At 35.5% G+C, this 17,217-nt stretch overlaps 1 protein-coding gene across 6 annotated transcripts; it reads left to right on the top strand.

The window, feature by feature from the left end:
• Window positions 1-2,321: 2,321 nt before the first annotated feature.
• On the top strand, window positions 2,322-11,528 carry LOC149548045 (protein transport protein Sec61 subunit gamma). Of its 6 annotated transcripts, none has more exons than XM_089792067.1 (6): window positions 2,322-2,384; window positions 2,507-2,540; window positions 2,619-2,669; window positions 9,129-9,226; window positions 9,324-9,439; window positions 11,149-11,528. In XM_089792067.1, exons 4-5 carry the CDS (start codon window positions 9,133-9,135, stop codon window positions 9,437-9,439), a joined length of 210 nt encoding a protein of 69 aa, XP_089648193.1. In that variant the 5' UTR covers window positions 2,322-2,384; window positions 2,507-2,540; window positions 2,619-2,669; window positions 9,129-9,132; the 3' UTR covers window positions 11,149-11,528. The 6 variants fall into 6 exon arrangements, with proteins under 6 accessions (XP_089648193.1, XP_089648191.1, XP_089648194.1 ...); XM_089792065.1 differs by having other exon boundaries at window positions 2,498-2,540; XM_089792068.1 differs by lacking the exon at window positions 2,507-2,540.
• The last annotated feature ends 5,689 nt before the right edge of the window (window positions 11,529-17,217 follow it).

The raw sequence follows: 17,217 nt of genomic DNA, 5'->3' as shown, positions 1-17,217 counted from the left end.
TTGGCTCGTACACGAGAACAAGGATTCATTCTACAGAGATTTCAAAGATAAAAACCCAGATGAGCCCACAGATTACATAGAGAACCGTCTTTTTGTTATCATTTCCTCGCTCATTTAGATAGTCATGGGCAACTTTTGCTTCTGTTGAGGAGTCTTTAAGTTTTGAATACGTTTTTAAGTTTTTGCCCAGTAAGGATAGGAGCGTAGGCATCTTACCGCGCAAGGAGCGAAGCCGCTTGTCCGCCGCGGGTGCGCTTTAAGGCTGGGAGAGGAGCCAATAAGTAACTTCGGGATTTATTGCTTGCTCTTCGGGATTGTCTAACAGTTTTTTTTCCCCAGAGCACCATCTTCATGGCTTCAAGCATTAACCCATTAGACGGCTTCAACTAAGCTGCTGATTTGGGTTCCGTTATGGGTACAGGGTTCAGGTACACAGGTATGACAATTTGTTTCCTTGGCTATGGGTGGGTTTGCCTGTGTACGTGTGTGTGTATTATAATTTATACTACAGCAGTTCTGGGGCTAACAGCTTAATATCTCTCCCAAGCAGTGATAGCCCAAAAGCTGGCCCACCAGGCACACTAGCGACCAGTAGAAGGAGAGAATTGAGTGTACTAGGAGAAGTCGTCTGCACAAAGGTTACAGAAGATGTTGTAAGCAGAAGGGGAAAGACACTAACAACGTCAACATTCGATCTGAACCCCCGTACCGCTCAGAGTAGGGGAAGACATTTTTGAGATATCTCAAAGATCTTGCAATACTTCGGTTCAAATCTGGACTCCCCATCCTTCTGTCAGGCTAAAATTCAGCACTTTGTGGCCGGTTTTATTGCACCTACTTTTATTGCAACAGGAAGGTATGAAAGACCAGGTATGGAAGGACCTCATGGCTGCCGACAAAAACGTCACTTTTGCAGCATTTGATCAATAATTTTTTGATTTCAGAAGAACACAAAGACTAAATAGAAATGAATAATGTATATACCTAGATTCGCTTCTTTATTGATCGATTTGTTGTTGTTCTTGGGTACAGATTTTGCAGAACAAATTTTGCTCTTAGCAAAGAACTTTTGCCTAAATACAGCGACTCAACAGAGCTTGCTAGAATACAGGCCTCTATCAGGCACGCTCAAATCCTCACAAATATGACAAGACGAGCTACCAGAAGGCGAAACAAATATTGAAGAGTAAATAGAAAAATAAGCCATCTATACACACAGAACACAGAACGCATATCAAACCTGAAACAATTTTCTACAAAAAGTAGTACAGAACACAGAACGCATATCAAACCTGAAACAATTTTTTACAAAAACTAGTACAGGAAGCAGTATCAACAAATGAAAAACATACCTAGAACCAGTATCAACAAATGAAAAACATACTTATTCTCTGCAACAAAATCTTAAGCAAAATACATCACAGAAAGACAAAAACATACCTGTTTTCTGCAACAAAACCTAGTTCTCAGAAGCATACAGAAGGGAGTGTCCAATTTTCCCGATGCCTCCGAAATCAACAATTGCTAATAAATAAGAATTTTAGATGACCAGAATTGAAGAACCCAATTAAATGCAGTCGACAGACAGCCGGAAAACATTCCCCAAGACAATGAGTAAAAGACAGACCAAAGAATTGTGACCACATTTTCTCCCAAAACTGACATCTTTGCTGACAATATGACAACTATACAGTGCATAGTATAAATCCAAATCAGAATACGGTGGATTTCCTTGGATTTCCTCAAGATTTAGATTTGGGAATTGGCTAAGCATAGTGGTTCAGATAAGACAATTGACGAAACATAAAGCCAAGCAATAAAGAAAATCACTATTGCTATGTTCCATCCATCCGTCAGCATTGCCACAAATTCATTTTTTAATACAATGGAAAAAGCTCAATACCCTACTGTTCACAACAACAGCCAATGGGAAATTTGAATTGAAAATAAAAATAATGGCATGAATTCAAAAACATTATGAAACTAAGTTGGAATGCATATATAAAACATTTCAATTGGTCAAAACTTATTGAAAATTTGCATCCACTTGGATGCTATAGTATCCTGCCATACGGCAGGAACTAATAAAATTTAAAATGTATAACAATAGTACTAAGCCTACCGATACTAATTAGCCTACGAGGTATTTTGACTCTCCACCCATATTAAGATCTACCTACTTCCCAAAAAACCGTTTTCACCATTGAAGCTTATGCGGGTTGGAGGGAAGATTTCAACGAAAAAGAAGACACCACGTCAAAGCATAGTTAGGGTTTACTCTTGTGACACATAAAACAATTCACAGTTTGACCTGTTGTTTTCCGGTGGAGTAGAGAGGTGGTGGAAGATAGTTTTTGAGATCGAACAATTTTAATTTAATCCAGGTCTACAATCTGAACTCGTTTGTATTAGTTCAATAAAAAATCTGTTGTGTATGCGATTTTCATGATATTTTTGGCTTGATGATATTAAATTGTGCTGTTGTCGCTGTTGTTAGTGTTAGCAGAAGCCTTCGGATCCCTCGAAGTATAGCTCGAAAGATAGAGCAGTAGTCATCCATCGCTCCTGTATGTTAATATTTGTTTTTTGTTAACTGTTTCCCTGTTTCCTTTCCTTAGTGCTATCAGTCACAGCCCGGGCGAATCAACTAACATCTTTGAATTTTCTGGGTAAGCGAATGTAAAAAATTGGTTATTTTTCCTATATAATCAACGCTAAAGATCTGTTTTCAGACAAGACAAGATAAATTCTAGCAGGTTATCAACATATTATTTATCTCTTTTTTTTCGCTTGTAGATTGCAAATAAGTAGGGGTTTGTTTAAAATTGTACTCAAAACTAACGGTTGGCCTTAGTCGAAAGTGATGGCGGGTTTTACAGATAGAATTCGGTCCGATTACGGTTAGATTTGTATCTTACTTTCAATTAATAACATTTGCCTCCCGGTTGCACTTTTGCGCCGGTGTCTCATCCTAAATCAATGATAAAAAAACGAAATCAGTACATCGTTATTAAAGTTTTGATAGAGCTTGATGCCCTGCCTATCGTCAGAAATGGAGTAAATTGTTTTGGTTAGAACATTGCTACGAGATTGGATGAAGAAGCAGAGAACCATTTGAATAATAAGTGAAGAATTTCTCGAGTATGATGTTATAAAGTACTCTTATTTTTTTGTTTTGCTTTAGCGTGTTAATTTTAATAAAGTTATGTCCCGCCAAGTTGGGCACTTCGAGGAGAGGGGGTTTTGGACTCAAGTTATTGTTAAATTTCAAAGGCCTTTAAAGGGAAGTGAATTATTTTAAAATTAAAATTGCCGTTTTTTGCCCCCGACTCTACATAACGGCGACTTTTTTCTCTGATTTGGGTTATTCAGAGTTGCACACATAATAAGATAATGTTAGAATGAACAAAGAAACTCTTCTAGGGATTGATTAAGGACAATAACCCTCGTCAAGTCACCAGTTTCAGTGGTGAAAGATCCTCTCTAACTATTATAGTCTTTCATATAGGAATTACATTGGTTTTGAGAGGTGGTGGATTTCAGGGTTTCAGAAAAAAGGAAGATTTCAATGGTATTTTGAGACTTCGTTTGCAGTTTACTTGGAGTGATTGTTTGTAGGGATTTTTCGGTTTAAAGCAGACTTCAAATCAGGAGTTTTGGTAGCTTGTCATACCTTTCCTAAATGCAGATCATAACCGTTTAAATGCTGATAAGTGTCGAGATTTTTAATTAGTACCTCTGGATAGTGGACCAATTGTATTCTTACATCTAGATGAACAGATTGAGTGTGTTATTTTGGGATTTTGGGCAAGGATACATTTCTGGGTTTTCCTAATGGGCTATCATGAGTAAAATGTCTAAGATTTGAGGCATCTTTCTAGCCTATTGGAAGTCCTAAGTATAGGTAATACTATTGTGAACAGTCTTGAGCAGAACAAACATGATGGGGAGTGAAATTATGAATTGTTACCCTTGTTCTAGTGTGTGGGACTCTGTTGGGAATACTGCTAGAAGATTTCAGACCTGGGTTTGTCCACTTTTTGCCAACCAAAGGCTGCTGTGTTTCTGGAAGCATTATGTATTGAGTTTGATCAATGATGGTGCACTTTGAAGAAGACTTGGGAGGCTTTTTTGCAATACCTTTGCTGTGCAGGCCTTAACAAACACAATTTCCCAGGCCTGCTGTATCTCAGAAAACTGTGTCAAACGTATCAGCCTATTACTTAATTGCTCATAAATGTCATTGGAAATGAGGCATTTTCATTTGGTTTTGATATGCATGACCATTCTGAGTTTTAAGCCTTATAGTGTATGGTTTATTATTAAATATTGTTTCAGTTGTTAATGGAGTCTTGAAATGCAATTAGACTTAATATCTAGGCAGTTGAAAAACACCATTGCATGTTCTTTATTCTTGCCATGTTTCCAAAAAGGAAATTAGGAGGTGTCTTTACACTTTTGGTGAAAATTTGAAGTGCCAATAAATATTTTCAAGGAGATGTAGCAGTGGAAGGCTGAAGCTTTGCTGCAACCGCAGTGATGTTTATTGCTAGCTTGTATACACCATTGCGTGTTCTTTATTCTTGCCATGTTTCCAAAAAGGAAATTAGGAAGTGTCTTTACACTTTTGGTGAAAATTTTAAGTGCCAATAAATATTTTCAAGGACATGTAGCAGTGGCAGTTTGCTGCAACTGCAGTGATGTAAATTTCTAATGAAAGATTGCCAATTGTAATATAGAGCAGCAGTTAATTCACCAAAATGTATCAATAGTGAATCCATTTACCCTGAAATTATAGGAAGTTGTTTTAGCAGCACAGGTTAAAAATTTGAGTAACACACTCCCTGGCACCAAGGGAATGGATATGTAATTGGGGTAAATTAAATAAAAAGAAAGTTTTAATGTTTTTAAAAAAAAAAGAGCCATGTTAAAATAATGCCCACTGGAAAGATAATCATAAAATATTCTATCATTCTATTAGAAACATGAACCCCAGTGTTGTGGTAAGGGGAGGACAAGGTAGGGTGGGGTGTTGTATAGTATACATATAGAACTTTTAGTTCTAAAATGATGTTGCAGTTGAACATGCCAAATTAAAATACTTGAACATAGCAAAACTGCAACATGAACTAGAACCATTCAACCTTCAACATAGTAACATATTACATACCCAATAGTAACATTCAAAAATAAAAAAGTCAAATAGAAATTCAAGTACTTGTCTCAGCGGCAACATGGTTGCAGAATTGCAGAGGTGGGGGTACTTGGGTACTCAAGTACTTGGTGCGGGGACATCTTAGGGACGGGTACTTCGAGGTTTGGGAGCAGGGTGTGAGACCCCTTGTTATACTGTTTTTTTGTATACACAGAATAATACTTGTCAAAAGGTCAATATGGGATAGTCATTTGAAAAGAAATCAGAACCACCAAAGAAAAGATTTATAACATCACCAGAAAAGTGGCACATGCGCACATCCATATTATCCCTTTGCTGTTAATCCTTCGCTGACTAAAGTTTTACATGATCATAGTTTCTTGTTTGTGTAGAGCTTTGGAAAATAGAACTAAAATTAACATTGCTGAAACCTTGTCATTATAAACATGCAAAATTTACTAGAAGAGCTAAAGGTTAACACCTTTTGAAGATTAAAAGAAACATTGCAGTCTGTAGCCTATCTAAACTTAAGGAATATTGATGAAAGATTCAGTGAATTAATCTTATGAATTTAAATAGTAAAAATTGGAAACATATTACAATTTAAATCAAACTAACTAACCTGGAGCAAGCTGTAATCCAAAATATTTTATAGTTGACAATCATTTCTTATTCCCAAACAAGAAGGATCTCTATCTGCAGACTAAGCTCTGCTGTTATTATAGAAGAATTCTGTCTGTTAAATGGAGAATAAACATGGAGCCAATTTAAAATTGAAGTGGAAGGTGGACAGTTAATTTATAATATAATGGAACTTCTAAATTGACTGGGCCAGTTTGATATTTATACAAGTTATGGAGCCAGTAGGATGTGTGCTGTAAGGTCAAGTTACTGCAGTTTATACTTTTAGAGAGATTGGTAATTCAGAGGGTTTGAGGACTGAAAATCACATGAAATTATAATAAGCTTAAGATTAAATGAGTTGACTGCTAGCAGGCTTTATTTTTTTAAGCGCAGGCAATAATGTTTGAAGAAGTTGGAGAAGCATAATATTTTGGGGTTTTGACTTCAAAGTTATTTAACGCTCACCTCCAATAACCCAATAGATTTGTCCAGCTTTGAGGAACAGCTTGCAACAACAAACCCTCCATTAAGTAACAACTGAGTTGGATATGAAATGAATACACGCATTTTGTACCGGGCACCTTCATGTGAGTTGCAGTACAAATCTAGAATAAGGAAGGGAAAGAACCATGAAAGTCCAACATGAGGTTGTGTAGAAGAAAGATACGATCCTGCCTCGAAATACAAAATTTAGGGACAGAATTCTCAATCCACTCAAATGGAAACTGTAATTTAAGGACAGAGTTCTCAGTCCACCCAATGGGAAAAGGTGCTTGGAGAGGTATTAGCTGTGTGGAGGGAGTTGAAACAAGTTTAACATACTCGGCTTTCATAGGAGTGTGAGGGGCAGCCACCAGATCCGCTGCGCTGCTTGCTGGGTTTTGAAGAGCACACAGTGAAGATGAAGATATTTGTGCTGGCAGGCTAAGTGAACATTGTTGGAATTCCAAAATAGCAGAGTGGAGTGGAGGCAACATTCATTTCTGTTTGCAGACTCTGTTGTGTTGGCTGAGAGTTAAAAACCTCTAGAACTTGGAAAAGACTCGAGAATGAATATGGGTTTTTTTTTCATATTTCTTGAATCTAAAAAACAGTTAAATCTCAGCAATCCTGCTACTGATAGTAAAAGACACAAGAACTTGGAAAAGTTTTGAGTATGAATATGGGTTTTATTTTTCATATTACTTGAATCTAAAAAACAGTTAAACCCCAGCGAACTTGCTACTAACCAATAAGAATTTATAAATAAATCATGGTTACAGGGAGACCTGTCTCCCCCCTAAAAGTCGCGTCTCGGAGACCGATACGCATCTCAGAGACTTTTTGCATCTCCGGAGACCTCAAAAAAGGTTGGAGACTTCATGATGAAGTCTCCTGAAATCTCCCAGTCTCCTAATCCAAAAAGTGAAGTCTCTCCAAAGTCTGCCGATAAAATATAAAGGTAAAATACAATATTAAATAATTTTATATATTTTAGCCCTTATTTTAATGTTTTTAATGCAAAAATTAAGACCAATGAGATACAATATTGTGATTATGTGAGTTTTCAAATATTTGACTCTATATTAATGTGACATTACTATTATTACTTACTTTAGTCTTTTAGTTTTACAGTATTACTATTTTAAAATTTGGTATTTAGTATTAGACTCTTTAAACTTTTAAAAAATTTGCCGTCTCCAAGTAGCCCCATCTCCTATTTTTGAAAAATTGCTGTACCAGTACCGGAGACCTCCAAGTCTCCCTGTCTCCCAGTGACCTTGAAATAAATGTTTAGAAATATATTTTAAAAATAGAACATCTAAAACTTTAAGATGTTAGATCTTTTTTATTTTAAAAATTAATAGATCTTTAAGATGTTAGATCTTTTTTATTTTAAAAATTAATAGATGAGAACTAATGAAAATATTAGTTTACTAATAATTGCCCAATGCAGGAATACTTCTGTTTTGTGATTGTGCCCACAAAACTGATCAAGCACAAGACAATTTTTTCAAACCAGACTCAATCAATGACCCATAAGCACCATCAAGCCAACCCAAATTACAATAAAGTTTGCTCGAGGAAATATTAATATAATGTTTTTGGCTTTAACTATTAAGTAAAAAAATGTCTGGCTAGGTGTACATGCCAACCCCTACAGATTATCATCCCAAATTAGAGAAACAAGTTAATGTAGTCTATGTTTTTGGAGGTTTCATCCTTTCAAATTGTATTGATCCCATGGCACCTTTACTTGCTTAATATTTCAGTTGCAAAACTAATGTTTGTAACCACTGTAGTGGATATCTGCAAAAATAATGAGGTACTCTGATACACTGGATCTTGGCGCTGAAACTGATATAATCTATAACAAATCGCAATATTAGCTCAAAAATATTCCAGGTAATAATTCATGACAATTAACAGAATTTTGGGATGAATCTTGGCACTAACAATGTACCATATCATTGAATCTTCAATTTTTGAAAGACTTCATTGGCTTGGACTTGAAGGTGACTCTAATTAAATTGAATAAACAACATTTAATATTTGAATTTTAAGTGCAAATACTGTGTGGTACCGGTTTTTGGGACCTAAAGGTTTTTGTTACGGTTTCCATCGTATGAATTTGGAAACTGTTGCTCTTAAGAAAGTTTGTTCGTGCAGTTTTACATGAAAATTGTGCATAGTTTTGGTTTCCACTAATATTTCCTTTTTAACACAATCTGTTTCCTTGTGTGATCGAAAAAAATCGTTAATGTGTTTAGGCTATTGTTTCAATTGAGATCAGGTAATGTAATAATGTTAATTTATATCATAGTTAAAAATGAGTAGATCTGGTGCAATTTGAATCCAGTGGATTTTCTGGGGAAATGATGAATACCTCATGGGATCTAAGGATTTTTGGTTAAAGTTAAATCTAAATTTAACAGGTTTTGTTCTTGCAGTGTGCTCTCCAGTTGATTTTATCTCTATTACTTCTCATTGCAATAGTTCCAGCTCATTTTCTGATTTTTAGTACAATTGAGATATTTATGACTGCTTTGTGGCACTTTTCACTACTGCTATGGATTTTGTTTTGATTTTGCATGTTTTTAATTGAAGAAAATTCTTTGGACTAGGAGTAAATAAATCATCAAGACCAAGTTCTAGAAATGGTCTGAAGATTCAAGGTTTTTTTGGTAGACAATTTTTATAGATTTTATGGGTTTTAAACATTAGTTTTCGTTTTTGGGAGTTGTTAACAATTGAGCTAGTTTTGTTACAACTTGTGGGTTAAGGCCCAAGGGTGATGGTCCGAATTAAATCCAAATGGTCTTGATTTCCATTGTGTGTTTTTCTGAGAGGATTAATGTAAAAATTGCAGAAACATGGAGGCTGTAGACACTGTTGTACAACCCTTGAAGGAGTTTGCTAAAGATAGCATCAGACTTGTGAAAAGATGTCACAAGCCAGATAGAAAAGGTAAGAATGCATGAATTTGTCAGGTTCTTGGCTACTATATACAAATAAATGTATATTTCTAAAATTTATGTATATTTGGAATGTGTTTCTTATGCAGAGTTCAGTAAAGTGGCATTCAGGACTGCTATTGGTTTTGTTGTGATGGGCTTTGTTGGATTCTTTGTAAAATTAATCTTCATTCCAATTAACAACATCATTGTTGGATCTGGCTAGGTAAGACATTTCTGAAAAATGTATGGTTTTTATATGCTCGTGGTTGTATTTTGGTCTTTCTGGATAACCAAAAAGTAAAAACATTAGAGTTGACAATTCTTTTTGTTAAGATTCATTCGAAAATGGAACCCTTAAAGGCTGCAATGTAGAGTGCAGGCCTGTTATCAGAGGCTTTTTGGTGGTTTTTTCTGAGAAAATTTATGGTTATGATTTGCTCATGGGTGCATTTTGCTCTTTCTGGATAACTTAAAACATTAGAATTGCCAGTTCTTTTAATTAAGATTCATTTGAAAATGGAACCCTTAAAGGCTGCAATGTATAGTGCAGGCCTGGTTTTGGAGGCATTTGGTGATAGCCTTGTATTCAATTACCATTTTTGAGAGGCATACATCAACTAGAATTGATACTCAGTGGATATTATGAGGTTCTGCCTTCCCTGCCAGTGTACCATAACTGCTTAATTTTTTTATCTTTTGTCTTTGCTCAGAAACCTGCACAAGTGAGTGGTTAAATGGTGGATGTATAGAAAGTGGCCAGCTATCCAGGGACATTATTTCTTACAGTTCTTATCAATTATGAAGCCCGTTGGAGGCAGTCTCGTGCCAACTTGGCTGGTTATAAAATGTAGCTTAACAGAAGGAAAGGTGCCATAGTAGCTCACCTTCAAATCCTTAAAAAATAGTATTCAATATACTCTTTGATCTAAAAGAGATTTTACTAAAGAGTCCTGGAAAAGATCGCGAAAATCTGCAAAAGGTGGTAATTTGCATAATAGGAGTACCGAGTGTCCCAACAACGACCAAACTAATACTTTCACTGTTTATTGGAACTAAGGAAATCATACTAACAGATTGTAGTATCAAATGCAACATATTTAGAAAGTTTCTAGTGTCTTCACTGGTTGGTTCAAGGTTTGAGTGAGAGGATCAGAAAATATTCAGCATAAGCGTGTTTGGTAATTTGCATAATAGTTGTGCTGAGTGTACCAACAATGACCAAAAAAATGCTTTCACTGTTTATGGAAGATATAAAAGCAGATCATAGTATTAAATAGAACATATTTAGAAAGTCTCGTGTCTTTACTGGTTGATTCAAGGTGGGTATGGGAGCATCAGAACTAAATATTCAGCTTAAGCCTGTTAATCTTACAAATAGTCCATTTTCTTGTAAGCCTTGTTGACATTACAAAGTAGTGAAATTGCAAATGATAACTCTAACTTTTAATCAGAATAAGGTAAATGATTTTATGAACCATTCCTTCTTGAAAAGATCTACTGCAAGGCTATAGTTAGTATCTAGATTCTGACCTTAAATTTTGATTCGACTGCAAGGGTAGCTTACTCTTACAAATAACATTGAAGTGGGACACACTTACAATTAACATTGATAATAATGAGGGTCCCCCTTGGATCATGTATCAGCAGTTCTGTTTAGTGGGTGGTTGGATGAGTTTAGAAGAGACATGCGCTAATAGATAAATTGGAATTTTTGTTAATGTAATCAGACAAGGGATATCACTGTAGTCTCTTAATAGCTCTTCCTGATGCTTCACTCTAAATTTTTTGATAAGAAATTAAATGCAAAAATTGCACTTTTGTAATTAAACTTATCGTTACCTTTTTCTTGGATTAAAGTTAACTGAAATAATATAATGGAAATGGACTTTAACTCATGCTGGAACTTAAGTTGACAAATTATATTATTTGCAGGGATTCAAACAATGATGATGGGATAGGCATATTCATCCTTGGTTGGGCAGGATTGCTTCATGTGGTCTGTAATGCCAGATTAATATTGTTTTCCCCATCTATTGCATCAGTACAATGATTATTTTCCACTTGTTAGAATGGTGAAGGGCAATTTCTTCAGCAGCACCTAATATTAGATTAAATCAACTAAGATACTTCTAGTTGATGTACTCGTTTGAAACCTATATAAACATAGGTTACATGTGTAATGAAATATTGGATGTTTGTGGTTAGTATATTGTTGAGTAGAATAATTTTATACTGTTCGAGTATTTGTTTATTTTGAGCAGATATGCAATCCTTTAAAAGAGTTATTACAATAAACCTCTTTTTGTACTGTATTTACAGCGATTATTTTGTTTTGGCTTAAATGGTTATAAATGTGATGTTTTGTCCATTATTTCTCTTGCATGCATTATCCTCCTATTTGGAGACCTCCAATCTGTGTGCAGTATGGGCATTGGGCTGACATAAAAGTAACTAGTTGGTGGCTCACCGATTTGAGGCATTAATTGCAATGCATAAATTAGTGCATCTGTTTTTGCTTAATTATTAGCATCCCTTTTATGTTTTCTTGATAATGGTTAATAGGTGGCTCAATGACGGTAGAAATAGATTTTAATGTGTATGTTAGGGCATGTATTTTTTCTTATTCATTGGTAATTCTTATCCCTTTTCTGTATTCTTGGACATTGGAGAGGACATTAAAACTTGACAGCATGTTGAGACATCTTTTCATTTGCTCAGACCTAATTTAGTATTTTGCCAACAGGTTGCCAACCTCCATCTACCCCAATCTATAATTTGAGCTACAACAGTTCTTATGGCATTGAGCTCCTTGCCTGTATCCACAGAACCAGCGAAATTAAAGAGATGAGCACTTGTTTCTTAAACCATAGATACTGCTGCCTAAATGCATATCGATTTTTTTTGTCATAACCCCTTGACTTCCTAAGTCACCAGATCTATATTCATCTGAATCTTTAATAAGCTTGACACCATAACTTCTACCTCTACATTCCAAAGAATATCAAGTGGCGGTTCACTGGTTTGTTTTCCATAAACTTGTGGGGAAAAGGGCTCCAACATGAATTGTCCATCAGCAACTGGAATCTCATCAACAGACTTAGCTTTGTACCTTTATCCACCACGGATGTCATAGATGCCAAACTTGATATGCAGAGATGCGTTCCCATTGTGGGCTGAGCCTTGGGTTCAGTACATCCACGGTGGACAACTGGGTGGGGAATGGAAGGGCTCCAGAGCAATTATAGGGTAATAATGTCTATTTATCCAGAATTAAGGGCTCAGATGTGAGGTGAATTCTCTTAAAAAATTTATATCATTTGTCTGCCGAGAATGGTCAATTCACAACTCTGGAGATGGTTAGGGGCTTTGCTGATAGTTATAGTATATTAATTTGGCAGAGCCGAGTAAGGTGGTTCTGGCTGTGTGGGTTTGAGACCGTGAAAATTCCTCCTACGTGTATTGAATTTACAATGAACAAATTGCTGGTAAATCATTGTGTAAATGAAGGAGACAAAGCATTTGAGTGCTAATTTTTCAGACTGATTTTATTGGAATGGAAATTAAGTGGAACGATAAAGAAAAGTGGAGATGGTTAAGAGCGTTTGGCACTTACTAGTTTTTAGTTTCGTTTTGAGCAAGAATTTCTCATTCTCTTATTAGGTTTTAGTTTTGCTCAACTCATTCTGTTATTAGGTTTTAGTTTTGTTTTGAGCAAGAATTTCTCATTCAAAGATATGCTTTGTTTCAAAATTTCAATGCATTTTGTTTTAAAGGAAGCTTTTATTTTTAATTTGAGCAATAATGTTTGAAAGGATCTTGTTAGATGGTTTTACAAAGATTGGTTGGGGTGGGGGAGGGGGGTTTGATGAATAATTTTGTAGCTGGGTAGCTCACTCCGGGTTTCTTTGTAATTCTTTTGCTTTGTAAAGATAGGTAATATAGTCATTGAGCTTTGACATCTACCCACTATAGGTTCTGCTTATTTAAAGTAAATTTGAATTGAAGAAATGGACTCCTGTTTTGAGGTTTGGAATCTGAAGACTGACATTCAATTTTTGTTTTTAGAAATTTTGAAAATTCAGGTGTTATGTTTAATGTTTTATATTGTTTATCTAAGAATTGATCGGGTCATAACAATTCAAAATAATGAAAATCTGAGGCTTGGTGAATTACTTTTGATTGAGATTAAATTATTAACAATACCTTAACTATTATAATAATATATTATTATGTTTATCTAAGAATTTATTGGTTCTCAATAATTTAAAACAATAAAACAATAAAACAATAAAATTCTGAGGCCTATGAATAATTTTTGATTGAGATAAAATTAATAACAATACTTCAACTATTAAAATAATTCGTAATATGGTTTTAACTGTCACCTTGGTATTTAGAAACTTGCTTTTATGTCTTCAATCTTTAGATAGAGTGTGGAAGTTTCCTTATGTTACGAATAGTTTTTATTCTCTTCCTAAGAAGTCTCTGTTCTCTTTCCAATGAGACTTTATATCATTTGCTTTTGAGAATCTATTCTCTTTTTAAGGAGACTTTATATCATTTGCTTTTGATATTAAAAGCAATTAAACCATGGGTCTGGTCCAACAATACAAACAAGAGAGTCTGAGAGTCTTTGTTAGCAAACAAGAGTCTTTGTCAGCAGATTAACAGCCTAAACAAATAACCACACATTCGACTATTCCTGTTTTTCAACATTAAAAGCTACCCCTAGTTATTCATAGTTGACAAGTTAAGTGAATATTTATCATCAAGTTATAGTTTAGATAGAGTTTTGTAATTCATCACACAAGTGAAGATTATAAATTTATTTTTTCAATTGAGGCCAAGATTTGCTATGGAGAATCACTAAGGTGTCGGTTGTCATGTTGATGATTTATCAAAGACTTACCTAGGTCTACCAGAAATCATTAAGGAGGTAACTCCACATTTTTGGAGCACTATTTCGGAGAGAGAAGAAAACTTGTTGGGTGGAAATGCAAAGTGCTAAGTAGTGTTGGAAAGCGTGAGTTACTTATGCCATAGTTTTGGATATTTTAACTAGAAAGCGAAGGAAGAAAAGAGGCACACAAAGTAATAAAATAAACTCATCCTTAACAAGATAATAAATAGAATTGAAACACAACCAAGCCACAATATGGCATGGCAAGTTGAGGCTGCTAAGGTTGAAGTCTGGATTACAGCCAAAGATAAACATTAAAAGAACTAATTTTATTTTGAAATGAGCCTTACATCCCATAAGAAAAGATCGAAGGGGAAAATCAAATTTTTGTTGTTTTTCTCCTTTGTTGGTAGCTTGATGATTGTTTGACTTATTGTGTCATAGTTGCTATTCAATTTTGTGGGGAACGAGTGTGGTTTGGATTCCCTTGCAGCATCTTTGTCCAATTCCATCCTTGTCCTTTTTCTCTTTGTGGAGCTTATTGCATATCTTGTGATGCGAGTTTTAGGTCCATTTGGTATAAAAGTTGTCTTGTATTAGGTTTTTTTAGGGTCCTTCTAAAACCTATTGTCATTTAATAAAAAAGAATAACTATAATGAAGTTTAGTTACACAAAATTTTATGTAATGTAAATAGGGGAGACAAACTTTGCAATGCTCATGAACTGTTATTCGAAGATTAAGTGATTCATAACTTTGATTATGATGACGGGTGCTCCCTTTAATACCATAAACCATAACAGAAACAAAGAAACAACAACAAATGTGAACAAAATATGGACTTCTTATTTGTGTTGCAAATGCGAAATTACAAAATTCGCGAGTACAATATGCTAACCCACACGGGCACCTTCATTACAACACACTTATCAAACTACCATGACCTACCTAGCAACATATGACATAAGTCCATATGTATGATATCACATAGTACCTCATCTTGGTAGCTTCCAATCTTGAACTTCATTGAGCACTGCTCATTGACCATGACCTTGTGGTCATCTTGCACCCAAGCAATACGATATGGAAGTGAGTGTTTCTGTCTCTTCAGCTTCAACTTTGTGACCATTGTTTCTAACACCAGATTGTCAGTACTTCCACCATCAATGATCACATCACAACACTTATCTTCACATCTGCACCTTGTGCGAAACAAGCTCCTTTGATTAGGTTCATTCTCAACACTCAACATGACTTCTATTAACTAGGACTTCTCCTCTTTCAACATCTTCAAAATGTGAGGATTTGGCATCTTCATCAACATGTGCAACTTTGGTTTGGCCTTTTGTTCTTTGATTTGTCCTTCCTTGGCATTGGAAACATTCAAATGCTCTATGCTCTTCTTCTCCACAGTGAAAACATTTCCCATGGAAGCTTCCTCTTTTAGATCCTTGTCCTTTTCCTCTTCAGCTTTGATCTCTATTGTTTTGATCATGATAATGATTGGAATTGTTTCCCCTCTGGTTCTGATTGCTACTTCCAGCCTCATCCTTGTTCTTTTGATCATCATTATGACCACCATAAGATCGTCTGCCAGATCTTCCACCGCGACCTCGTCCACTATTCTTGTTGTCAAACTTCTTGCTTAGTTTCTCCTCAACTCTTAGGGATAATTGGTATGCCTCCTTAATACTGTTTATTTGAACCAGACTTAACTCCTCCTGAATACCTGGTCTTAACCCATTAAGATAACGAGCCATTTTCTTCTTATCGGCTTATGCATGGCCAATTCTAATGAGAACTTGATAGAACTCTTCGATATACTCTTGAATAGATTTTCTCGCTTGCTTCAACCCTTGCATTTTCTTCAACAAATCAAGCTCATAATCCATGAGAATGAATTGTCGCTTCAGTTTAGCTATCATTTGATCCCATTTGGTGATTTTGTCCTTTCTCTTTCTATTTCGCTCCAACTGAACCTCTTGCCACCAGCTCTTTGCATGTCCCTTCAGGTTCATCAAACTTGACCCTATTAGGATCATCAATATCTTCATACTCGAAGTACTCCTCCAGTTCATTGATCCAATTGATCAGCTCCTTTGGGTTAAGATTTCCCAAAAATATGGTAACCTCAAACTTAGGTCTTTTTCCAATCTTGGAGATGGCCCTAAAAAACCTCTCTTCCTCTGGGTTTAGAATTGACTTTGCTTTGACATTTTCTTCTACTTCTTCCTCATCCTCGCTTTCATCTCTTACATGAAGATTTATTCCTCTACGCACTTGTTCTTCCAATGCTTGCATTTGTCTTTGGAGGGCTCTAAAACCCTTAGGTGTAACACTTACAACTCTTCCGCCATGCTCTCTTCATGGAGGCATTTTCACGCTTCCGCTGAAACTCTAGTGCAAATTGCCTCACAATCGACGATCTGTCTACACGCTCAGCCCAAACCATGGTCCTAGTGCAAACTGCCTCACACTCGACAATTTGTCCACACACTCAAGAAATCTAGCTCTGATACCACTTGATGAAGGGTGCTCCCCTTAATACCATAAATCATAACATAAACAAAGAAACAAAAACAAATGCGAGAACAAAATATGACCTTCTTATTTGCACTACGAATGTGGAATTACAGAATTCACAATTACAATATGCTAACCCACATGGGTGCCTTTATTACAATAATCTGCAAGACTAAGCTGCAAACTACACCCAGAGTTGCTCTAGACAATGTTTGGGCCTTTCTTAAATAGACAATTTTATGTTGCTTGGGAAGGTTCTATACATTGAAACTTAATACCTAGGGCCAACAAACCCTAACAATACATATAGAGTTGACCAAATATATCATTGACAATTATTTTAGAAATTTTAGCTAGCCCAACTTCAGAGGGCCACAATTCTCAAACCATTGCTCTAATTGGCTATTATAACCCAAGATGCTCCTACATCAGATTATCATCTGAAAATAATCCACACAAAGTATCCAAACAAAGGCCCAAAAATAGTGGCAACACAAAATTTTGATATTGCATTCATATGAAAAACCAAACAGATTAGTTTTTATAACAAAGATAAAACCAAAATGATGCTTTCCTTCT

This window comes from Cupressus sempervirens, chromosome 7, assembly GCF_028749045.1.
Source record: "Cupressus sempervirens isolate cs-2001-9-10 chromosome 7, ASM2874904v1, whole genome shotgun sequence".
Taxonomy (NCBI): domain Eukaryota; kingdom Viridiplantae; phylum Streptophyta; class Pinopsida; order Cupressales; family Cupressaceae; genus Cupressus; species Cupressus sempervirens.
Note: the sequence above shows the minus strand (reverse complement) of the source record. Positions and strands in the feature narration are given on the sequence as shown.

Coding starts and splice junctions, on each gene's coding strand:
- LOC149548045 (XM_089792070.1), top strand. CDS start 9,133: ATGGAGGCTGTAGACACTGTTGTACAACCCTTGAAGGAGTTTGCTAAA. Junction 9,227..9,323: donor TCACAAGCCAGATAGAAAAG/GTAAGAATGCAT, acceptor TTTCTTATGCAG/AGTTCAGTAAAGTGGCATTC.